General features: G+C 40.2%; 3 protein-coding genes across 3 annotated transcripts in view; 1 reads left to right on the plus strand and 2 right to left on the minus strand.

Annotated features, from left to right (window-relative positions):
- ube2h (ubiquitin-conjugating enzyme E2H (UBC8 homolog, yeast)) overlaps nucleotides 1-12,208 on the minus strand; it is a 30,611-nt gene extending 18,403 nt beyond the window's left edge. Inside the window, exon 1 of the mRNA XM_028571127.1 lies at nucleotides 11,921-12,208. Within this exon, the coding sequence (XP_028426928.1) occupies nucleotides 11,921-11,973 (53 nt within the window). The 5' untranslated portion in view covers nucleotides 11,974-12,208. The remainder of the gene's footprint in view (nucleotides 1-11,920) is intronic.
- A 965-nt stretch (nucleotides 12,209-13,173) lies between these two features.
- zc3hc1 (zinc finger, C3HC-type containing 1) lies at nucleotides 13,174-18,769 on the minus strand. The gene is made up of 10 exons (XM_028570489.1): nucleotides 18,548-18,769; nucleotides 17,788-17,890; nucleotides 17,416-17,566; nucleotides 17,209-17,292; nucleotides 16,956-17,083; nucleotides 16,076-16,215; nucleotides 15,552-15,822; nucleotides 15,201-15,404; nucleotides 14,399-14,611; nucleotides 13,174-14,102 (listed from the first exon to the last, which is right to left on the minus strand). Exons 1-10 carry the CDS (start codon nucleotides 18,679-18,681, stop codon nucleotides 14,028-14,030), a joined length of 1,503 nt encoding a protein of 500 aa, XP_028426290.1. The 5' UTR covers nucleotides 18,682-18,769; the 3' UTR covers nucleotides 13,174-14,027.
- A 1,779-nt stretch (nucleotides 18,770-20,548) lies between these two features.
- On the plus strand, nucleotides 20,549-25,658 carry klhdc10 (kelch domain containing 10). Its single transcript, XM_028570521.1, has 9 exons — nucleotides 20,549-20,794; nucleotides 21,881-22,102; nucleotides 22,209-22,363; nucleotides 22,505-22,653; nucleotides 22,755-22,839; nucleotides 22,997-23,063; nucleotides 23,145-23,192; nucleotides 23,387-23,526; nucleotides 24,056-25,658. Exons 1-9 carry the CDS (start codon nucleotides 20,704-20,706, stop codon nucleotides 24,263-24,265), a joined length of 1,167 nt encoding a protein of 388 aa, XP_028426322.1. The 5' UTR covers nucleotides 20,549-20,703; the 3' UTR covers nucleotides 24,266-25,658.
- The last annotated feature ends 398 nt before the right edge of the window (nucleotides 25,659-26,056 follow it).

Below are 26,056 nucleotides of genomic sequence, written 5' to 3' on the forward strand. Positions count from 1 at the left end.
GAAACCCCCTCACACCCCAGCGTATTGACTTATCACTAGATAAATAATCCTGTGTTTATGGTGAGTTTAAAGGAGATGAAAATGAGAATGAATTAGACAAGAAGTCAAGTTTAAAAACTGCTCCCATTCATCCAGACTACAACCTTTTCATTTACATGACATAATGACAATAAGGATCTGCCTATTCCAATCTGATATTTCAGATGTTTTATCAAGCTATTAATAATCAATCAATATGCAACTTGCCTGTTGCTTGTGTTGTATAATAAAATTAAATGCAGTGTAGATTTGGTTTAAGTAAGAAGTCCTTTCGGGTTACATCAAAGTGAAAACAACAAAAAAGATCAAATTAGCTAGCTGTATTTGACAAAACACCCCCTAACCCTTAACCCTGAAGAATCCTTGTGTTTATTCTTACTCTTCTATACTCTGCCAGCTACTGCTGCCTCACTAATGAAGCTCAGCATAAATTCTTTCACGAAGACTTCTATGCTTCACATTTCTCTCTCTCAACCTAATCAGCTGCATTGTCATCAGCTGAATGTGGGCGTTTACTCTTTCAGTTTAACCAACCACATTTGCCACAATCTCTTTGAGCTATCACGTTGTTGCGTTCAAACTTTAAATCTGTTCTGCTCTCTTCTGCTGCCAGTTGTCATTTCAGGCTAAATCAATGCAACCTTACTCACTAGAGATGCACCGATTGACAGGCCCGTGACCAGAATTGGACGATTTTCACGTCATCGGCCATGACCGGCGACCTGCCGGTCAGTCTGACATATGCAGATTTTACTCGGGCGGCGCATGATTAACATCGCGCAACAACAGCACCACATGTGCATATGCAGGGTTTCTGCTATATGCATGTAGCAGCTGTGCACTGCCGCTCAAATCAGCTGTTTATGAAATGTCATAAAGTCGTAATTATACGCGGCTCTGCAGAGCTCTCTCTCTCTCTAAATTTAGTTGGATATTGGATGTGAAAAGAAGGAAATGGTTCTTCCATAACACTGCACTTTAAATGGGTCTTAATTTCCCACACCAGGAGTAATTTATAGTTCTATTTTATAGCTATCGATTATCTATTCTAAAAATGTTCTATGTTCTATGCTAAATGTAAAATTTTCTATTAAAGAAAAGATAAAAAATAAATATTTGTGTGTGCTGTAAAGTGGTTAGAAAAAATTAAATCAGAATCGGCTAAAATCGGTATCGGCTGGTCAAACTCAATGAAAAATCGGAATCGGCCTAGAAAGATGTAATCCGTGCATCTCTACTCCTCACCCCATTCACCTCCAGTTCTCATCATTCCCAGTACCAAGGGTTCCTCCATCAGAAGCCCCAGGCTTCCTTTATCCCTTCATCACCTCCACCGGGGGGTGGGGGGGGCTATTCCTATATATCCACAGCCTCTATACCCCTTATGAATTAACATTGTGATAGAGTCTAATCACCAAAGACTCATCAACCTATTATGCATCATGTTCATTAAACTTATTTCACTCTTAAATGAAGTCTCTCCTTATTGAAATCATCTAAGGAAATAAACTAGACAGCAGTTACTGTAAATAAAACAATTGGTCAGATGATCAAGTTCAGAAACTCTTATGGTCACAGTCACAAGGCTTAGGCTAATAATGAGAACTGCGTCACAGCCCTGGTTTTGCATTGGAGCTCAGTTTAGTGACAATTACTCCAAAACAAACGGGTACGGTATGAGTAAAAAGGCTTAGGCTTTTGTAAAGCCATGCAGCTGTTAATGGAGCTACTAACTATGTCAGTAACATGGAACAGAGTAAGTTAGTTACCCAGCTTGTTCTGACAAAGTAAGTGTTTAAATTCTGATGAAGCACTTGGTGCCAGCGTGTGCGGTCTGTGCAGAAAAAAACCTTGCAGCACGTTTTACATATCAATGGACACATGGCCCCAAAGGCCTGACTCACTGAATCCAACATGAAAATGTCTGGTAGCTGTTAAGTGCTGCACTCACTAAATGGTGGATGGGAAGTAAATTAAGTATACTTCAGTTTCATTTCTGCTTTGAAAATTAAAAAAGGTAAACATCTAGAATTTGAACACATTTAACATGAATAATAATTACAACTGTAATTATAATAGTTACTTTACAGTAAACAAAAAAAGCACACATAAAATTTGTATACAGGCAGCCTAAAATGTTGGACCTGTGTAAAGTGTTAACAAGACTGTTTTCTCAGCTCACCGAGAGATGTGTAAACACAGCTGAAGCTAAAACATCGCAATTAACATTTTCAACCAACATTATAGTAACCGTTTTGAAAATGTACATAAATGCAAAAGCTGTCTTTGCAATCTACAATTTGCATTTGCAATCAAACAATTAGAAAAAGACCTGAAGAAACAAATATACCTAGCTTAATGCTCAAAAGTTAACCCAAAATATTATAATTATTTTGCAATGCATATTTGGTTTCCATTAAATACAGGCCTGACTATACTATGTTAGCTGATGGCTACCTCCTTGTGTGAGAGCTGGAGTGGCACAGTACTGCACAGGCGAAATTCTTTGTCTTCTCTGGTGAGAGATGAGAGCCCACCCACTGCTATTAAAATGTCAATCCCTCAGCTGTTCCTCCACTCAGCCCTTCACTAAATCAACAGTCTATTTACAGCAATAGCACAGAGTCTCTGTGTGTATGCACGCGTCTGAGCTGCGTGCATGTACACACAAATTAAATTATCATTAATGATCACAAAACTGAGCCAGGACAGAAGAAACAATGGCCTAAATCAGAAGCAACCATTTAATGAGCAAATCTACTAACAGACAAAATTTTCTGTCTGTTGTAAAGATGAAAAAAACCATGAATTTCAACACTGACATGTTGAGGAAACCGCTAACAAACCCGAATTTCAGTGTAGTGAAACAGATATGGCTACATTTTATCAACTTCATACAGACGAGACGCACAGAGGCAGATTACAAGATAGAGTCAAGTGTAGGGTGTGGGTAGTGTAGGTTGCACTTTTTTGATAAGGTTCTTTTGCTTCATACATATAGGCATACATTTTAGCCAAAAGAAAGGGCTATTTTAAAAGTCAACATTTTTTAGACAACTGGACTCTGTGTCACTGGCCCATATTCTAACGTATGACTAAACTTGTAGCTAGCCTATCATCACTCTTTCGATTTTCCACATTAAAGCAATAGTGCACATGAGTGGCAGAGGCAGGCTGAACTCCCGAGTGACAGAAAAAAAAAAATCACGTGAAACAAAGAAAGGAACTTCAGTCCATCTGTTTTTCTAAGGGAACTCAGCCATGCGTGCAGGAAGCTTCACTGTTTGCACTGTGGGATTAACAGTGAGGGCCTCAAATCTACTGTCAAAGAAGCCTTGCTCATGGACCCCCAAAACAGGATTGTCAATCAAGGTGGGGGCCCCTGACTAGAAGGGGCCTCATCCACAATATACTAGGTTACCTTACGTTTACTCCTGAAGAAATAAAAAAGGAAAAAGAGCAGGAGCTTGGTTAGTGCTGGATGATGTAGCAAATGTATAAAAATACCTGCATGGTGTTGTGTTGAAAAAAGAAAAAAAAAGAAAAATAATAATTGTTAATCACCACATTAACAAAAGAATACAAGCTATGGGCGCAGACAAAGGCATATGTAAACTCCGCAAATGCAAAAAAGATGTAGATATAGAGAAGCAGAAACTAGTATTTTTTAAGCTTTTAGACTAACACAAATCAGCCCAAGAGCCCAGACACTTACATCTGGAGACATTTTACTATATTTGACTGTGTACAAGACAAAAACATCTGAATCTAGTATTATATTATCAGCTTTCCCAGGACTCGAAGACACCATAAATATCTCAGTTCAGTCCTCCTAATTCCGTACAATCATTGGTTCAGTACAGCAGGTAGGTCATTCCCTACATTGTCTTAAGGCCCGGACACACAGAGCCGGTAATCGTCCGTTGGACAGTCTGGCGAGGTCGGTGACTCGAGTCTGTTAGTTGTGTTCCGTGCCGTCGTCCCTCCAAGGGGCCGTCGTCCTTCATTTTGGCCGATTTGACATTTATAAATCGGCGGGGCGGGCACTGCCGGCAGTCGGACTGAAATGACCCATCTGATTGGTAGAGCGCTAACCCGCTAATATACACACACACACACACACACACACACATTAGCGGAGAGCTGAGAATCTAGAGCGTTGGCCATAAGGGAATTCATGAAAATGAATGTCAGAATCACCTCAGTATGTCATATCATTGGGTTAAAGCTTTGTCCTAAGCCAGGCCCATGGATGGCAGCCTGTTTTCTGCACCAAATGTACAGCCTTTGTGTTAGCATGCCAGTACCCTAAACTAGTCCTGAATGGCAAGAGACAACTTGTTTATTGTCCAGTTCTTGCCAAACTGTAGTCCTAGACCTTAAATTAAATTTATTCTCCAATGACCTGCATACTTTTTGGCCACTGGCTATTCAGTCTTTCTCTTGGACAGGTTGCTTTTAATTTTGGAACACAGTGTTCTTGAACAGGAGTCTTAAGTGTTGTGTCATTTCATGTCATGAGCTTTACATTCAGTTAGTTCTTCTGTGGGGTTGACTGCACATACTGTGTTGCTAGTTGTGCTATTATTTGCATGTTTTCATCATTCTACTCGCTTTACAAATGCTTTTAAGCAGTAAGCTGCTGGAATTTGAGCACAGGTAGGTTACAAAGAACTAAGCCTATTTTGAATGTTAACACAGGCTCTTGCAGTGTCTGGCCTATGGATTTGAATGCAGAGAATGGGAAAGAAAAGGAAATGTGTAAAATGATCTGTACAGCAGTTTATATTCAGTCAAGAATGACCTGAAGAAGACATGTTTGTACAAATGTGTACTTTTTTATTATTGTGTGTTGTGTGTGTGTGTGTGTGTGTATATATATATATATATATATATATATATATATATATATATATATATATATATATATATATATATATATATATATATATATATATATATATATATATATATATATATATATATATATATATATATATTAAAAAAAGTAATTACATTAGAGATGGGATGTTAAGACATTTTTATGAAAACATGAAACTTTGAATTGCTGCTAGAAGGTCTGAAAGTGATTGGATAGCAGTTCTGTGAAGCATAGCCACCGGTGAATTATATTTGAGACTGTGGGGAAGTGTTGGGAGGGGTGTTGCATGCTTCATCAGCTCCAGTATCCTGGCATAAATACCAGCGTATATGGGTCTTAATCCCCCCAAATTAAGTGTATGATACAGGTATGTTTTATGTTATGTTTTTGCTTCATGTTTCTTCAACTTTTCTGAAGTAACTATTGAGGCAATACTTTAAGTAATCCTGGTTTATTCAACAGTCTACAATCAGGGGGTAGGCTTCTAGGGGCAGTGTCCACCTCCTTTTTTTATTTTAATGTCTTCCCCCTACTCCCTTCCCCACCACATCCCTCCATCCTCCCTGTGTGGAAACCAATCCAGAGCTTTATCTGCACTCCGTTTAGTGTTTTTGGCCTCATTGTGCCCTTGTAACATGACATCCGGACAGCATCAGCAGTGGAGTCTTTTGTGTTTCCCCGTTTACAGAAGGCCCTTAAGGTTAAAAGTGGCCCAGCTCCCATATACTTTGAAACTCTGGGGTGTGCCTGATATCATTGGAAAGGTGATTGATGTGGCTTTGTTTGTGTATTTGAGAAGTGTTGTATTTTGTAGTTTGGCTTTTTTCTTTGCACTTTTCAAATGGAAATAAAAAAATGCAAAGACATATCTGTAGAAAAAAATCATATAAAATCCATTTTTGAGTCTTTTGGCTTCTGAATTTTTTACGGATTCCTAATGCCCTGTGTTGTCTGTCACCTGTCAGATGTGTTTACAGCAGTGCATTCTAATCATTTTACAGATGTATGACTTGGACGGAAATAAAAAAACTCCATTCTAGCCTATGTAACTCTGTGTCAGTAAGGCCTAGAATCACCCTGACACTTGTAACAAAAACTTGAGTGTTTCCTTTCCAATGATATCAGGCACACCCCAGAGTGTCAAAGTATATGGGAGCCGTACCACTTTTAATTTGGGTATGACATTTAGACCAAAAAGCATTGACATTTCATGCGTTTCTTCAGCCACTTCTTTCTACAACAGTCGAGAACCCTTTTGCAATTGTGTAAGAACATAATGTAATCTGAAAACAGCTTCCCTGATTAAAAAAACAATGCAACTGATCTCAGCTGCTATTCTGTCTATAATGGAGTGGAATGGACATTTCTAAGTGTCCCCAAACTTTTGACCGGTCACACACACACACACACACACACACACACACACACACACACACACACACACACACACACACACACACACACACACACACACACACACACACACACACACACACACACACACACACACACACACACACACACACACACACACACACACACACACACACACACACACACACACACACACACACACACACACCTCATTACCTGCACCTGTTTGAACTTGTTACCTGTATAAAAGACACCTGTCCACACACTCAAACAAACAGACTCCAACCTCTCCACAATGGCCAAGACCAGAGAGCTGTGTAAGGACATCAAGGATAAAATTGTAGACCTGCACAAGGCTGGGATGGGCTACAGGACAATAGGCAAGCAGCTTGGTGAGAAGGCAACAACTGTTGGCGCAATTATTAGAAAATGGAAGAAGTTCAAGATGACGGTCAATATCCCTCGGTCTGGGGCTCCATGCAAGATCTCACCTCGTGGGGCATCAATGATCATGAGGAAGGTGAGGGATCAGCCCAGAACTACAAGGCAGGACCTGGTCAATGACCTGAAGAGAGCTGGGACCACAGTCTCAAAGAAAACCATTAGTAACACACTACGCCGTCATGGATTAAAATTAAAGTCCACTCGCTGTGTTTGGAGGAAGAAGAAGGATGAGTACAACCGCAAGAACACCATCCCAACCGTGAAGCATGGAAGTGGAAACATCATTCTTTGGGGATGCTTTTCTGCAAAGGGGACAGGACAACTGCACTGTATTGAGGGGAGGATGGATGGGGCCATGTATCGCGAGATCTTGGCCAACAACCTCCTTCCCTCAGTAAGAGCATTGAAGATGGGTCGTGGCTGGGTCTTCCAGCATGACAACGACCCGAAACACACAGCCAGGGCAACTAAGGAGTGGCTCCCTAAGAAGCATCTCAAGGTCCTGGAGTGGCCTAGCCAGTCTCCAGACTGGAACCCAATAGAAAATCTTTGGAGGGAGCTGAAAGTCCGTATTGCCTAGCAACAGCCCCGAAACCTGAAGGATCTGGAGAAGGTCTGTATGGAGGAGTGGGCCAAAATCCCTGCTGCAGTGTGTGCAAACCTGGTCAAGAACTACAGGAAACTTATGATCTCTGTAATTGCAAACAAAGGTTTCTGTACCAAATATTAAGTTCTGCTTTTCTGATGTATCAAATACTTATGTCATGCAATAAAATGCAAATTAATTACTTAAATCATACAATGTGATTTTTCTGGATTTTTGTTTTAGATTCCGTCACTCACAGTTGAAGAGTACCTATGATTAAAAATGACAGACTTTAACATGTTTTGTAAGTGGGAAAACCTGCAAAATCGGCAGTGTATCAAATACTTGTACTACTACACTGTGTGTGTGTGTGTGTGTGTACATACATACTTACACTATATGCCTTTTTTTTTTTTTTTTTTTTTTTTTTTTTTAAAATGGGCATTTCTGCCTTTTAATGATAAGACAGACATGAATGGGAGAGAGAGGGGGAAGACATGCAGGAAAACTGTCGCAGGTTGGACTCAAGCCCTGGACCTTCTGCATCAAGAAATAAACCTCTATATAGGTGTGCCTGCTCTAACAACTGAGCTAACCGGCCACACTATATACCATTTTTGCTGTCAACATAATGGTACACCATAATAACAAACCATTTTGTTTATACAACTTCAGAGTCAGACCAGCGCTTTCCCCATTCTCATTATGAGTCCATCGTGCTCCTATTCATTCAATCAATCTCTCTCAGTCAAGAACAGGCAGAAAACTGCTGGCTCCTTCACTACAGTCAACTGTGTCTAGTTGGTTCAGTCCCACAATAATAGCAATGGGTGCAGAATAACTGCCTGTGACTGTGTGACATGGTCTGACACAGCAGCGGGAGATGGAGGTCGCAGGGCCTTCTGTAAACGGGGAAACACAAAAGACTCCACTACTGATGCTGTCCGGATGTCATGTTACAAGGGCACAATGAGGCCAGAAACACTAAGCGGAGTGCAGATAAAGCTCTGGATTGGTTTCCACACAGGGAGGATGGAGGGATGTGGTGGGGAAGGGAGTAGGGGGAAGACATTAAAATAAAAAAAGGAGGTGGACACTGCCCCTAGAAGCCTACCCCCTGATTGTAGACTGTTGAATAAACCAGGATTACTTAAAGTATTGCCTCAATAGTTACTTCAGAAAAGTTGAAGAAACATGAAGCAAAAACATAACATAAAACATACCTGTATCATACACTTAATTTGGGGGGATTAAGACCCATATACGCTGGTATTTATGCCAGGATACTGGAGCTGATGAAGCATGCAACACCCCTCCCAACACTTCCCCACAGTCTCAAATATAATTCACCGGTGGCTATGCTTCACAGAACTGCTATCCAATCACTTTCAGACCTTCTAGCAGCAATTCAAAGTTTCATGTTTTCATAAAAATGTCTTAACATCCCATCTCTCTAATTTTTTTTTTTTTTTTTTTTTAAAAAAAAAAAATATATATATATTTATTTTATATATATATATATAATATATATATATATATATATATATATATATATATATATATATATATATATACACACACACACACACATATACACACAATAATAATAAAAGTACACATTTGTACAAACATGTCTTCTTCAGGTCATTCTTGACTGAATATAAACTGCTGTACAGATCATTTTACACATTTCCATTTCTTTCCCATTCTCTGCATTCAAATCCATAGGCCAGACACTGCAAGAGCCTGTGTTAACATTCAAAATAGGCTTAGTTCTTTGTAACCTACCTGTGCTCAAATTCCAGCAGCTTACTGCTTAAAAGCATTTGTAAAGTGAGTAGAATGATGAAAACATGCAAATAATAGCACAACTAGCAACACAGTATGTGCAGTCAACCCCACAGAAGAACTAACTGAATGTAAAGCTCATGACATGAAATGACACAACACTTAAGACTCCTGTTCAAGAACACTGTGTTCCAAAATTAAAAGCAACCTGTCCAAGAGAAAGACTGAATAGCCAGTGGCCAAAAAGTATGCAGGTCATTGGAGAATAAATTTAATTTAAGGTCTAGGACTACAGTTTGGCAAGAACTGGACAATAAACAAGTTGTCTCTTGCCATTCAGGACTAGTTTAGGGTACTGGCATGCTAACACAAAGGCTGTACATTTGGTGCAGAAAACAGGCTGCCATCCATGGGCCTGGCTTAGGACAAAGCTTTAACCCAGTGATATGACATACTGAGGTGATTCTGACATTCATTTTCATGAATTCCCTTATGGCCAACGCTCTAGATTCTCAGCTCTCCGGTGGCCACAGCAAATTAATGTGTTAGGGTTCTCAGTGTCAGCCTATAAGAAAGAAGCCACTCCTGTCTAAAAGGCAGCGTGAGTTTCGGGTTTTGGTTACACCAGGGGGAGACGCAAGGATAGAAAGCACAGAGAGGAGGTTGTTACTGCTAGTTTTGTTCTGGGGACACAAACAGAAAGAAGGACCTGTTTCCCATAACAGTAACCTGGAAACTCCCTACTTTAACCCAACAAGACGGACTAGTCAGCAGTGAACCTATGTGCTATGTAAGCCTGTAAATCCCAACTCTGCAAACCTACACTTAAACGCACATGGCTGTCTTCTTCAACACTTGCTGGCCACGGCTCTCTCATGGTATCACAAAACAAACACAGTCATTGTATGGAATTGAGCAGGTGGCATATAGCAAACCTGCTCTTGCCTGTCAGTCAAGTAGCTCAGGAAGGAGAGGGGGTGTACTACTACTGCAAGGCTGCATGTCTGTGTGCTGCTCTTGGTCTGTCTGCTTCACCACTCTGTCATGGCTGCCATAGCCTACACGTTAGTGGAGTCAAGTGTGTGTGTGTGTGTGTGTGTGTGTGTGTGTGTGTGTGTGTGTGTGTGTGCGGGGGGGCAAGCATAAACTTGCTCAAACAAGCACTGTTGCTACCTAGCAGACGTAATACAATGCCTTAGGCCACATGCCAAAATAACAAGAGAAATGTAGCTTAAAAAGAAATAGCTTCACCTTCCTTGTTGATGTGAGTTCACATACTGCAGCCAAATGCGGTTTCAATGTATCTATAGACCACTGATATTCCAACTCTAATGTGATGGTATTAGACAGGATGTATTATGAAATGCACAGTATTGCATGAGTCAGATAGGTTAGGTCTATATTTGCAAACATAACTCAGAATACAATTATTCCTCAATTTCAGAAGCAAACTACAGAAACTTTCAAACTTTTCCTTTTTAACCATTATGTTGATCCTGTTGAGACAACTTCCCCTTGTTTATGGTTTGTTTTGACCAGCCCAGTTCTAGTCCCATATTTGACTAAGCTGTACAGCCATCCCATCAGCTGTTCTAAGTCCCTCCCTCTTATGGTTTCCGGCTAGTAACAGGCTACCCAATCATAAAGCTGGTTTCCATTGTGCTGGGACAAAAACAATACTACTTGTTCATACTGTTTTCTAGAACATTGTATGGACTGGAAATGAATTGTTAAGGTTCAATGTGGAGCTCCCTCTGTCAGTGAAGTGAAGCTGAACAAATAAATCAGCAGGACAAAAGTAAACATGGTGACATCGACTTGAAAAACAGAACACAAATAGATAAAAGTTAAAGCATTCCTCAGTGAAAACGACTGAAGGCTCATGACACCTGCTTTACCACTTAACTAACAGCTGTCACGTTCACTCCAATATTTATAGAAAACAAACAAATTACAACTACAAAAATTATACAAGTTAACCTCCCATATATTTGCCTGCAAACACCGAGGTACAGTGAGGCACACAGATCAGGTGGCCATTTTGATGTTGAAATTAACCAGCAGGCTAGCCAGCCAGCTCAGCAGCGTTACAAGGTAACATTTCAAGTGGCAGATGCAATAACACAATTAGAAACCCCTTAGTAGGGTTACAAAGTAAAGCTAATAAGCCCCAGAATGCTATACATTCTGCAATAACGCCAACGTTTTTACGAGAGTAGAACAAAAGACAGCAGCATTTTTCAGTTGACGTTAGCCTTACGTTATGTAAACAAGCTCCTGTGTCAACGTGTAGGGGCAGTTTGACTAAACTCCTCTAACAACAGGCTGGACAAAGAAACCAAATTGCCATAAGGTGTTAATACAGTCTATCGCTTTCAGGTCTATTGGTGGTGCAACAAGATGACAGACCTTCCTGGAAAAGGAGAAGGACGTTAGTTGGTCTGTTCGGCTGTTGCAGTAATTTTCAAATATAGACAGCAAGCTAGACAGCTAACGTTACAAATATACAGAGTTGGAAAAATGCTAAAAAGGACATGGGACCTATGTGATTATCTAACAAAGCTGTCCCGATAAGCGACTGAAGGTTCGCAGGACATAAATAGCTAACACTTGGCTTTGCTAGCAAAACGTTGTTTACACAAAAACACCAGTCATTCACAATGAAAGCTCTTTCTGCTTTGGGTTACCAAGACAAACAAACATCAACAAAATAGGGTCTGCTAATGTCACATTTCCAGTTAGCTACATCAGGACATAGCTGACTAGACAGCGAATGAGCGACTGTTGTTTATGTTCAGAAAGGATACAGTTTCACCACGTCGGTATCCATTCGCCTTTTACCCGGACTTGGAGACGACATTTTTCCTATTTCCACCGCAGAACACCAGTAAGTAAACTGAAAGCTAGCCCCCGAAACGCTAGACAGTCCAGCAAACGTTACTATCCGAAAGTTAACATTTGCTTTCAGAAATGTTCACAGCAAACGTCTTCTCAGTTCAATGTCTCTGTCCTAATGAGTAGTTGAGGCTGAGCTAACGTTGGACTTCTGCTGTTCACTGGCTCTCAGCGTTCTGACTATGGTTCTGACAAGCGAGGATCCCTCCGCGGCTACGTCATATATCTGCGACCAACACAAATGGCTCATCTTTGTAGTTTATTTAGAACACCTTTGGTTTTGGTTTTGTATCTTAAATTGCATGCTAAAGTACATTTTGATACCAATTACATTGTTATTTTCTATTTGGGGATTTAGAAACGATAGAAAAATATTAAGACATTGAAGAAACCTAACTATAAAGTTGTCTTCCACTTCTTCAGAAGATGTTAAGGGACACACCCAGGTGCTGAATAGCAAGATACATAACTCAAAATGTCTGGCCACAGCTAACAATCCTTGGAAGAAAACCTTTTTCCAACGATACAAACAGTGGGGGAAAGGTTGCTGAGCATAGATCTTTGAATCTTTTTAGGGGAACAAAACTTAAATCAGCTAATTTATGGCAAGCTTTTTTTTGTTAAATGGCCAAATCAGACTTAAGTGAGGTTGAAATATACATCATTACAGGATACACATGAACCCCAATAAAGAGAATGTTTTTAATAGCACAACCATGGCTAAAAATATACCATTGCTCCAAAGACAGCCTCATCAAAGCCAATGCTTTTTCTTGGGTCCCCATACTGATGCAGTGACAAGACTGTCATAGAAATTGTCATTTGCATAAAACTGAGAATTCTAAGGAACATACAGTCTTTGTATAACTTTCATCCTAAAATGTTTTCAGGCAACACATGGCTGCCAATGATTGCTGATTGGTAACATATAGCAGCAACTGGAATAGATTAGCTAATCCCAAATCACAACTATGTGAAATACCAGAAAATAAATCTTTCAGAAGTCTGTCACTGTGCAAGATGCAACAATGGGTAATAAAATATTTGCAAGAGGTATATCTGAATGTACTTAATGTATTTTCCTTGTATTAACAATATAATCATTTCTAATTAATATTTTCATTGGTTGAAATGTCAGTGGTTCAACATGCAAAGTGAAACAAACTTTCAGAAGAGCATTTTATTAAACCCTTTTAGGAAACTACGAAGATAAAAGCACATGCAAGAAAAAGAGTACTGCATTAATAATGAGATGTCACTGGAAGGCAAAAATGCAGTACAGGGATCCTGAATTTGAATCAAAACAGGTTTGAAATTCATGGCACATGGTTCTTCCTGCCTGCAGTAATCAGGATTGACAAAATTAAAACAAACATTTCCCTACTCCAAAAAGGATTGTTCTTTTCAAAAGAGAATTTGTATACATGTTAGCTTCAAGCACAACAGTACACACACAAAAATGACTTCCTCACAGTTTTCTTTGCTAATCAGAGGTTAAAAATTGACCACTCACGAAATGACTCACCATACATTGAAGGTAAACATTGCCTTTCCAGTGTCAAGCCATTTGGCCCTCTCACGATAATGGATTTCTTGTCTCGTGTCCCACAGAAATCCAGACTACCACAATGTCATGAAGGACTATCCAAGCTATCCTCATGTGAGGTAAATAGTAATAGTAAGCCTTGTTTGTGACCAATTAACAACACTTAGATGTGTACACATTATACAAGGCTTAAAGAGGCCCCAATATCTGCACATCCCAATTTCGATGATGAATTCAAAGGTTTTAAAGCCACACAGGCATCCTTCACATATTTCAGTTCACAGAGAAGACACTTATTTGCCTACAGATACAATCAACTTTCTTTCCCTCCAGAAACAGTGACTGTAAACACGATGGCAAACATTGATATGATATGACACTCCTGTCATTGGTACTACAGACTCTGTACCACAAAAAAGAGGGCAGGTCTGTTCATCAATTCAGTGTTGTGATGCTGTTTGGATGGAAACAGTCTACTGAGACGGAGAGGAGGATACCTGCCACTGACGGAATATAGCAAACACCCTTTTAGACTTGTCCCTAGGGCCCTGGGAGGAAAGAGAGAATAGAAAAATGTCACATATTGTTTAAATTAACGCTACAAAGCCAAGTGGTAACAGTAATAACAAAACTGAAATTAGCATGTCCATCCATGTATTGCTATGCATCTTTCTCCAGAGGATGTGTTGTGGTCATTTCTGTTTTCAAATGCAAAGTTTCTTTGCCCTTAACTCTTTTTACTTGACTCAAAGAGCCTGCACAAGAATTCCTATGTGCCTGGACTGTTTGGTGTATGCACAAATGGCAAATAAAAATCCTGAATCTTTCATAAGTCTTGACTTGCCTGTCCTGGACTGCCTCCTGCTGTACTGGAGTTCTTCTTCATGGGCATGAGGAGGTCAAGAGCAGCCTTCCAGCCCTGCTGATTAAGCTCTGAGACTCCATCCAAAAAGGAGTTTGCCCCTGGATCCACATTCTCCTTTCCCGCAGAGATCCAGGGACACCAGTCTCTGTGCTGAGCGAGGGGGTCAAATGCATTCTTGTGCAGGAGCCCATCCTGAAATACCATTAGGATATCGGTTATACAGAATTGCCTTGAATTAGGTGTGTCAAATACTGGATAAATTGAGAATTCTGATCTGAAAAACTTGTTTCTCTCATGATTCTTAGGGAAACTATGTCTGGATCAAGATATAGCATCTGTGATCTCTGTGTGCCTTTGAGAGCTTGTCAGGTATGTTGATATTATTATTTGATGACATTTCAGGTGTTTGCACAAATGTATAGGGTTAACCTCTTGTGCTATGATTATGACAAAACACTGCTTGCAAACTAGGTGCTTTCATCATCATCATTTGCTGATGCTACTTATAAAGAAACTAGGAGCACTGACTTTGATGAACCAATCTCTTTGCTAATGTAAATGTGGCAAAATCTGTCACGCAAGAATGAGACTGCATAGAGGTAAGAATCGACATGTGATGAGTGCAGCCCTACTTGACTACAAGTGTTACAGTCATTGATATTACTCTCAAAACATTTGACTTAATGACTATGCAGCACTGTATTAAAAGTTATGGAGTCCTGTGCCATAATAAAACTGTAAAAAAACAAGGTGTGAAATCAGTAGTAATGTTAGTTCTTACAGGACCACCAACTGATGACAGGCACAGGCGTTTAGGAGGGTGCTGCAGGCTCGCAGCACCATCAGCCCCAGAGGTGTCCCCCTGTCCTCTACTGCGAGTTGCAGACCTTTTTCCCCTGGGCAAAAGACTTGGCAGCTCTTCACTGGGGCTTGGTGAGTCTCTGCTTCGCGCACGCAAAGACACAGGGGAAGACGTTCCCTCACTCTGTAACACACACCAGAGCAAGGTAAAAAAGCAACCCAGTACACTTGCCATTGTTATACATAGAGTAAAGTAATTCTGCTTAATATTACCATATGCATATGAGCCTAGCTTATTTAGTTGGTCAACCTTCATTTGCTTAAAGCTTGCCTGGTCAGAGCGGGTGGAGTCCTGGCTCCTCAGCTTCATGCGACATGGAGTTGTAGCAGAGGAGGCTGAGGCAGAAGCAGACGGGTCCCCTTGGCCCTCATGCGTAGCTGCGGGGGCAGGACCTGTTGCTTGAGCAGAGGGGCCTTCAGTGTTTGGTGAGGCATCTCCATCGCCTCCATTTCCCTCCATCTGGTGGAAGTTCCACAAACCCACCTTGCGCATACAGTACGAGCAGGTGAGGATGGGCAGGTTCATGGCATGCAGAGCTGGGCTAAGATAGAGAAATCCATGGCTCAGACATCTTGATCAGGTGGAGGAGTGTTAAAAATGTTACTCTCAGTTTCCTAAATTACTTCCCCTGTACTTTACAACTAGTACATGATTGACAATTTATTCGACATTGGAAATTAGCTTCTGTGTTTGCTTACTCTAGTTTATGGCAATATCAAGTTGTGTGTACTAAAAAATGTATTGAGCACGTGTATTGAAGAGTCAAGTACAGCAAAAGGGTAGTTTCATCTCACCTTGCAGCCCAGCCACAGAGAGAAACAATGCATGCAGCCACCTGGACAGCCAAAGGTTCAGAACATGGAGAACGTCCCGTTCTCTTTTGTTCGTCCTCGATCAGCTGCAGTATAACACTGATTACATCCTCAGTCAAAGACTGCAATAAAACGGTGGACATTAGTAACATGTGAACAACTGGAAATGCTATGTTTTCTAATTGTTGAATACATCCACAGATAAAGTTCAATATTTACTAGAATGAATCTGACTGTCCTTAAAAGGTGCTCTAAGTGATGTGACGTGTTTTTTAGGCTACAACATTTTTCGTCACATACAGCAAACATCTCCTCACTATCCGCTAGCTGCCTGTACCCTGAACACAGGCAGCTCAGGCTCCACAAACGGCAAAAAAAAACAACTGCGCCAACCTGCCCCATAACAAAACTGAACCATAACAAACTGTGTTCCAGCCAATAACCGACAAGAAGGAGCTGGTTGAGCCATCACTGCAGCAGCGTTTGCACGTAGGCTACTTCCACAATGCGTATTCATGACTCAACCAGCTCTTTCTTGTCGGTTATTGGCTGGAACGCTGTTTGTTACGGTTTGTGGTGCAGGTTGGCGCGGTTTGTTTTTGTTGCCATTTGTGGAGCCTGAGCTGTCTTCAGAGACCGCGTTTTTTTTACAGTGTGTTCAGGGTACAGGCAGCTAGCGGATAGTGAGGAGATGTTTGCTGTATGTGACAAAAAATGTTGTAGCCTAAAAAACGCGTCACATCACTTAGAGCACCTTTAACATAATCTCCTGGAAGCATTCTTCAAAGGCCTTTCTGTAATATGAAAAATGTTCATAATGCTTCAGAGTGCATTTTTGTCAGTATCCAAGACTCGGTCTTACCATAGACTTTAGCTGCTCTGGCTTCATGGCAGGCAGCTGCTGTGCAATGAGACAAGTGCTCTGGAAGCGCTCTAAGAAGGCAGTGAGAAGTGCCGATGGTTCACAGGCTGGAACCTGCCAGAAACGCTCTGAAACGACAACATTTATCTCAACCATCAAGTGGATCCTCAGGGTTAATTCAGCTGAAATGACATGGTCATGGTATAGATCATTTTATTGGTGTATGCATGCAATACAAAATGCTTGCTCCTACCTGGGCATGGAAAGTCAGGCCAGGGGCAAAACTTCTCATGCTGCATCTGAAGCTGCCTCGATATCTCTGCAATGCGGGATCCATCTATTAAAGAAACAAGGATAGTTGTTTGACCTTTCATTTTTTGCAGACTAGCATAATCTGCCCTACCTTGCCAAAAATAAAAAGTGTGCCCTTGTATTTTTCTGTTACTTAAGTTTTGCTCACATTTTTCAAAGTCTAAAGTTGGTTGTAGTGATGCACAAAGGAAAGCCTGGCAACTGGAGCACTTGAGCATATCACAGCCAACGTTGATCCAGCCATATCTGGCACACACCAGAGGGGACAGTGTGCGGGGTTTCCCTGCCCATTTCAAACAGTGCTATGCTAAGGAAAATTTCACTCAGACACAAAACAAGTAGCCTATCGTCACATTTATTATAACTCTGAATTAAATATCTATACATTTCCCACATGGATCATCCAAGTCTCTTCATACGTGAAATATAAAAAAAAAACATACAAATTATAGATCAACAAATGCTGTCTTTGTAATGTAAAATAAACTGGGTCAAAAGGTCAAAATAAGTGAAAGGATATTGAATAAGTTTCCACTCTTGAGAAAAAGGCTTCTTTGTTTGTTGCTTCGCAGGGTGCTTGAGTGTTGCTTTTTACTTCCAGAACTTTCACATTTCCTTGTCCACTGAAATGCCCATAAAGGAAAAAAACATCTTTAGTTTCAAACACTTACTTATTATTTGAATGGTAAACAAAACTAGACTATAAACCACCACTATACAGGAATGCTTGCTGTAGACCCACCAATTTTATATACATGCAGTTAAACATTTCACCTGAATGGAATTTGCGAATCGAGATAAAACAATGACTAGCTCCATTCTTCCTTGCTGCTTACCAAGATCTGTCTGCTAAATGTAATGCACAGTAGGAAGTCAAACCAAATGTACTGGCCTTGATGGCTGGGCAGCAAGTGGACAATACTCCAGAAATGAATAGCAGACTAATAGAGTACACGACCACGTTACATTAAAACTTTGGTCCCCAGCCCCCTTATCTTTAACGTCAACAGTGCATGGGAGCGATAGCACAATGACTACCATACCAATCTGTCCGTTAGATGGACTAATAACGAGCCAGAATAGCAAAGGTGTGCAAACTCCCGTTCCTGGCCTACAAGCTCCCAAATCTGTAGAGACTCGTCCCTCTTGAAATAACTCTGAGTGAAGACGGCTCAAGTAGCAGAGCTTCAAGGCTAAGTGGCTAACCAAATTAGCTAACGTCAACTTGTTCTAAATGCTATTTTAAATCAAAATAGCGTGCGATTGTTAAAACATTGCACCTGTTGGATCCGATATCTGTTGATGACACTCCTGCATTAAGAAGTTCACGAACTTTCTCTGGAGATGCAAAAGAAGACTTTTGTTGATTAGTGTTGCCGAGACGATCCCCACGACTGCCGCCGAGAGTCGCCATGATCGGCTCTGTGGTCCCCCGGAAAATAAAACCTGAAACCAATCGTTCCGCTTTACCCCAACCACAGCACCCTACGGAGCTCACCGAAGCTGCCTGACTTCTTCAGTGTCAACACATTTTGTAGATGTTTCTATCATCAGAATGTTATTAATCAAGTAGAAATTATCAGATAACGAGAGGTATGAAAAGATCTCAAAATGCAATTTGATTTTTTTTTTCATTTGATAGAATGAGTTAATAACGTTATCTTATTTAAAGCAGGATTAAATGTCACCGTTTTTTTCCTTTTACACTGAAAAACTTACCTTATTTTAATGCACATTTAGTAGTATTTTGTTAAATACTTCTAGCAGGGAGATGAAATGCGTCACTTTTAAAAAGAATGTGACGCAAAAAATTCTTTTAAGCTAAATAGTCATTTTTCCATAAATAGCCTACACAAGAAAAAGCAAAGAAAGGGAACAATAAAAGAACCCCCTACCACCCACAGCCCAGGAATGGTAAACATTTCTCCCTCGTTCACAATTGAAAAATATAAAGAAAAAACAATCAGTCAATGCGAGGTTCTAATTACAAAATTAAGTAGACAAGAGCACAGGAGTCCATACTACCTCACTAGCCAAAGAGAGTCCCATTTTTTTTAATACGTTGCTGGTTTCCTTCTCACACTATACAAAATAATTTCAGATGTACTATAGGATGTTAATTAATTTCACCTTGTCTCTGTGAAAGAGAAAGTTGAAATACCTCACTTTAAATGACTTCTATTACACTGGTACAATGAATGAGATATTTGGATACTTTAAGCAAAAGTAGAACCAAATACTCCATCATAAGTAGCCTAAAAGTCCTGCATTCAAAGTCTTTAAAAGAAGAACAGAAGTATTGTCATCACATCATTGTCAGCGTGATAACCAGCTCATGGACCATGCAGTCTCCCTTCCTTCTCCCCTCTCCCCTGCATGCCTCTAATGGAAGCACAGAAAAAGAAAAATTATCTGCAAAAAACTGCAATTAGATATCAGTTATGGCCTACTTGTCAGCCACAGTCTGTCTTCACACACACAATAACTTTCCAAATAATGCTTTTAACACATTCTTTAATCATTTCTTCTTCTTTTCTAAGACTTTATTAGTTGTTTTTTTAAAACTAAGTTTACAGTTTAGGGCAGAGAAAAAAAAGATTAAAATAAATACACAAATCAGCATAAGAAACAAAACATAAACCGATGAAAATATTCAAATCTAATACCATAAAGTGTTGTGGGCTGAACGTGCATAGTTGAGCATATAAATAATACAGAATAAAAAATCTATTTTATTTATATGGTTCAAAGTTATTCAGTCAGTCAAAAAAATTGCCTCGAGTATCAAAGATCCAGGCCAAGGAAGGCTCTGGTCTTTGTCCAAAAGTTTTTTTCTCTTTCAAAGTTCAGTGAGCACCTGCTTGACGAACGTGTCGCTGTCAAAGACTGTTTGAAGATCATGGCACATCTGATCTTCCACAGTTTTACACATACAACATTGTCCAAGTCCCTACGGTACTGGGCCATAGATGTATTGTAATGCACCGCATTGACAGATACAAAAACTGTTGTTGTTTCAATACAGGCACGCGCAGTCCCGGGTAGATCCTAAATCGCATCTGCTAGAATGGTCTACGTCTATGGTTCATGTGTCTATGGTTAGGCATGGGGAGGGAGGATTGGTTAGGGTTAGGGTAAGAATTCCAGGGTAAGCCAATCAGAGGTAGAATAAGGCGGGCCACAAGGCACGTCCTTTGACGTTGACACGTCTAGCGGATCCGATCTAGTATCTACCGCAGTCCCGCCCATCTCTTATGATGTTACGTCCTAATAACAAGCCCTCTGATTGGTCAAGTGTCTCACGGCCGCGGGGTAAAAATTGTGAATGGCTTCATACTGAGATGTGATATTATTTATAATGTTTTATCAGCGCTTTAGCAGATGTTGTTTTTATTTGATGTGACGTTCTTCAGTACTGGATTGTAAAGGGGAAACGATGTCGGACGCTGAAGGTGCTCGCAGTCCAGACCAGCTGAATAGATTCGAGAAACTGACACACAGGCCGCCGCACCGTGAGACATTAGCAGGTCGGTCAACAACATTAGCAAGACATGCTAACGACAGGTTATACCTTAACGTTGGCACATATGGCCAGGTTAATGAACACTGTGCGACTGGTATCCGCTGCGACCGAATGCAATGTCACTTTTGCATAATAATAATTTAAATGTCGCCCCTACTGGTGTCATTGCTAAGCAAAACGTCCAGGCTAGTAACCTCCAGCTATTCAGCCTGTTTATCTTGTATTAGCTTGTTAGCCCCCATATCCAAGATAATACGTGTTACAAAATGAATAACGTTATAAGCTGGTTATGGTAAATGGTTATCATAGTGTTTTGTAAAACCCTAAAATGCACAGAAAATTTACTAATTATATGGCATGACACACAATCATTGATTGCTAGGTTTTACAGACCTGCAAACACCTTAATACCAAGTTTAAGATTCAGGGCCGTTTACTGGGTACCAAGCATTGATAATCATTATCTCCAGAACATAGTACTTAATGGACATGCATGATTTAGATGATCCATCATGTGTGGAAAAAAGCCAGGGAGGATTGACTCCTCTTTGATCCCTAAAATTTTCATGTGGCAGTTTATTAGATTTCAGTGTTGTGGTATATCTTCAGTACATATCCTGGTCCTGGTCCGTTTTTTGTGTGTCACAGATACAGTCTTACATTTGTCAAGGCCAGTCACACATGGGGCACAGCAATGTATGCTTTCTGTCAAGGCATGCTGGGATATCCTTAAGCATTCTGTGACAAGGAAGAACGACAAATGAATATATGAATACATTAGGCTAGCTTTTACAAAGCAGTTCATCATCATGATTACACAATTTGATGACTCCATATTGAAAGCAGAAGGATTTCAGGATGTTCTGAAAAGCCCTAAAGTGGATGATGAATGTGCCTATTTTCTTTAGGTTCAGTCAGATTTTGTAGTAAATACAACCAGTGATATTTACTTCACCTGACTTGTTGTTTTTGACAACTTGTAGTGGACATCTGTAGCTTCTTGTGTGGATGTTAATCTTATCTGTCTAGTATCTCTGTTAGCATGCTCCCCGTATCCTCAGCCTGTGAAACTTTGTTCCTCCCTCTCCAGGTCATCGTACTCCCCCCGCCCGCAGTGGGCATCGCTGCGTTGCTGACAACACTAACCTGTATGTGTTTGGAGGGTACAACCCTGACTATGATGAGTCCGGAGGCTCAGAGAACGAAGACTATCCACTGTTCAGGGAGCTCTGGAGGTACCACTTTGCCACCGGCTGCTGGCAGCAGATTCGAACAGAGGGCTATATGCCCACAGAGCTGGCGTCAATGTCAGGTAAAACGTTGTATATCTAAAAGTTTTGAACATTTTGATACTTAATGTTAGTATTTTATACAAAAAATGTGTATGTAAATTGAGTTTGGTGTTGCTGTCTCTTCAGCTGTTTTGCACGGCAACAACCTCCTGGTGTTTGGCGGCACCGGGATCCCCTTTGGTGAAAATAACGGAAATGACGTACATGTTTGTAACGTGAAGTACAAGCGATGGTCACTGCTCAACTGTCGGGGGAAGAAGCCCAACAGAATCTATGGACAGGTAACTTCATAAATCACCCTGTCATGTGATTGCTCTCTTGAAGGATTTTAAAATATTGTAGAGACTAATTTTGAGTTTTTTAAATCCAGTGGATATACAAACTTTTGAACTTTAAACTTGCTGTTGTCTTTCGTCCTTCAGGCAATGGTTATTATAAATGGCTTCCTGTACGTGTTTGGAGGGACAACGGGTTACATCTACAGCACAGACCTGCACAGGCTGGACCTGACCACCAGGGAGTGGACCCACCTCAAGCCCAACAACCCTCCTGACGACCTGCCTGAGGAACGGTAAGCCTTTATGACGCCTGAATGTGCTACACAGGATCAAAAAAAGCTGTGAATATTTTCAGTGTAGTAAAACTCATGGCGGGCTATTGTGTGTGTCACAGGTACAGGCATGAAATAGCACATGACGGACAGAGGATCTACATCCTGGGAGGAGGAACTTCCTGGACATCTTACCCTCTGGACAAGGTACCAGTTATCAATAAGGGTATACTCGCCAAACGCGTCACTGTGCGCAGCCAGAATTTCAAATTCAAAATGTTTATTACAGTTTGTTGTTTTGTACACAAGCCAAATCTATCTTAATCACTGCACAGAACACTAAGTATTGTATTTTTTTTAATAGATACATGCTTACAATCTGGAGACCAATTCCTGGGAGGAACTTACAACTAAACCTCATGACAAAATAGGTCTGTTTGTTGCACCTCATTATTAACAAAGCCTGTTTTGTTCTCTTTCATACCATTCTAAAATGTATGTTCTTCTGACAGGGTATCCTGCTCCTAGGAGATGCCATAGCTGTGTACAAATAAGAAATGGTGAGAACTTTTCAATAACGCTGTGCAGCTAATATCACCTGATAAACATCATGTGCTTCAAAGATAAACGGGCACTCCTGTCAATTGATATCCCATCCTCCATATGTTAAACTGATTTGAGAGTAACTCCCTGCAAGCTGACGCATGTACAGCTACATAAAACGTATCTGACCATTCATTTTTCTCTGCTGTAGATGTATTTATCTGTGGAGGCTACAACGGGGAGTTGATTTTAGCTGATCTGTGGAAGATCAACCTGCAGACTTTCCAGTGGAGTAAACTACCAGCAATGATGCCTGAGCCGGCTTACTTCCACTGTGCTGCTGTCACGCCAGTTAGTACAAAACCCCCAGTCACTTTGTGCATATACTGTACATTTAATAAGCTTTTCAATTAGCAATTTCAAGCAGCAGTTTTTAGGGCATTGGGGTTTCATATCAGTGGTAACAATCTTTTTCATGTACACAAGTGAAATACATGTTGATGAAAGTAGTTAGTAATTTAGTCATATAATGTAACCCATGGAATTCATTTAAATGACCTATCCCTTTTGTTAGTCTAATTTCCTACTAGATACTATTCTGTAATCAAAGCAAAATGAGATGAAAAGGTGAGTGATAGAAGAATGTTTTTCTTTCATTTGTCTTATTGATCTATTTTGTATCAGATGGTATTTTGGTCCTTTTTCAATTGGCACATTGCTGCAGAAAATAATTTGTCAGTCATAGTTTCCCACAAGTTACCAATGATGGCCCATGGGGGAGCTTAGAACCAAAAGGCCCAGGTGATTAATGTAGTAAACTCTCTCTATACTGAATATATAATATTTACGTCTTACTCTTTTTCTTTTACTCCGTCCCCAGGCTGGCTGCATGTACATCCATGGTGGGGTGGTGAACATCCATGAGAACAAGAGAACTGGCTCTCTGTTTAAGATCTGGCTGGGTGTACCCAGCCTGCTGGAGCTATGCTGGGAGAAACTCCTCAAGGCCTTTCCCCACCTGACTTCAATCCCTACCATGCAGCTGCTCAACCTGGGACTCACACAGGAACTCATTGAACGTTTGAAATAGGCCGCACATGGAAGGATGGACAAATGAATGAATGGGACGGGCTGGACTGGGAGGAGATGAGTTCTGACAAAGCACAGAATTAAATTCTTAGCAAAATTCTCGGGAAAATGTCCTTTCCCTCCCCTGCCTAACGTAGCCCCACCTTAAAACCAAAAACAATGGGATGCCTTTTTTTGTTAGTTCTTATTTTTCGCAGTTTCAGTGATGATAAAGATATGTGGAATGTTTTATGGATTTTACTCAACCCCCCCTGTTGCAACCACAGTTCCTTACATGATGCCTTTGTGTCAAGCAAAACATGAATTCCCGCTTCTCATCCTCCAAACTGTGACAGCTGGAAATACTTTATTTTGCAATGCCATGTTTTCAAAGATTGTCCATTCGTTCAATCTTTTTTTTTTTTTTTTTTTATCTGCCTCCTCCATTACTTTTAAGAATTCTGTGCAAAGGAAGAATGCATGTGTATTTATTTGAAAGACTAATTCAGTTTTTCTGGGGGTATTCTCATCACCTGATATTGCTGTTTGCACACTTTGTCTTGCAAATTTGTGGACATTTACTTTTTTTTTTTTTTTTTTTTTAAATAGATCATATAAGCAGTCTATCTTCAGTCTAAAAAGTGGCAGACTGTTTTTGCTTAAGGACCAGGTCAGTGTTTCTGCACATTTTAGCCAATTTAATTCAAATCCCATATATAGTTTTCATTTCTGCTGACATGCTATCGTGTTTTAGATTTGCTTTTAAAATGGTTTTGCGACCTTCTGGGCAGCCTTTTTATTTCCCTTATCTCTATATGGTATGAAAATTGCGACTTGAGAATTGCGACTTGTTTAACAGTCAATCCCACTGATTTGCGTTTGCTTTTATTGTTGAAGTTGTGTTATCCTTGTATAACTTTGATATAAATAAGAACAGACACGCTGGTCACTGTGAGGCCAACCAATCTTAAAGTTCAAGTCTGAGTTGTTTTTATACTTTAAGAATGGAAACCAGTGTCTGCCTGGAGGGGAGGAAAATTATTTTTTTTAAAGTTATGGTATACTTCAAAAATGGTCATGAGTAATATGTTTTTGCGATAAGTTAGCTAAAACATGCAGAAACACTGTATGCCCGTCATTAGTGTGTGAAGAAAAGGTTCAATGCTGGATTTGCCTATTGTATGTCTGAGCTCTTGTATTTCCTGTATTTGCCATTATACATTCTGTTACAGCCTAGTCTGGAAAACAGTCTGCAAAAAGGTTTCAAGGATGGCGGTCTTCAAAATGATTTATTTTCCATCCGGTTTGCTTGCAGCTCTCATTTGTAAACCAAACCATGAAACACATCACTGTGAATTTGGTGCTCTTTAAAATTAATTCAAAAATGCTTTTATTCGAATAAAGACTTAAATCTGTTCAGACTTTTAATCCCTCTCTGTTGATGACACAAAATCTTTTGCACAGGGAGTTGCTTTAGTAGCAGGCTTATACATTTGTTTTCACTGCAGTGCCTTTCTCAAACTTTTGAGGCTGACATTTCCCAAATCTAGGCAGTAAATGATCTTTGCATGTTAAACAAAGGGTTCATGTTGAAAATTGTTTTTAAGTAAGTGAACATTTTCAAGAAGCGGTTACATCTAATCATTCAACATTAATCATTCAACATCTTGGTGGCAAAAATAGCAATTTTGTATCGCGTTTCAAGGATACAGAGGCTTTGTATTCTCTTCCTGTTAATGGCCAGACAGAGTAGACTTAAGGACAGGATGCAGCATATTAGGAATTAACTCAAATCACTTAAGTCAACGTGTCA

Source organism: Perca flavescens, chromosome 23, assembly GCF_004354835.1.
Source record: "Perca flavescens isolate YP-PL-M2 chromosome 23, PFLA_1.0, whole genome shotgun sequence".
Taxonomy (NCBI): domain Eukaryota; kingdom Metazoa; phylum Chordata; class Actinopteri; order Perciformes; family Percidae; genus Perca; species Perca flavescens.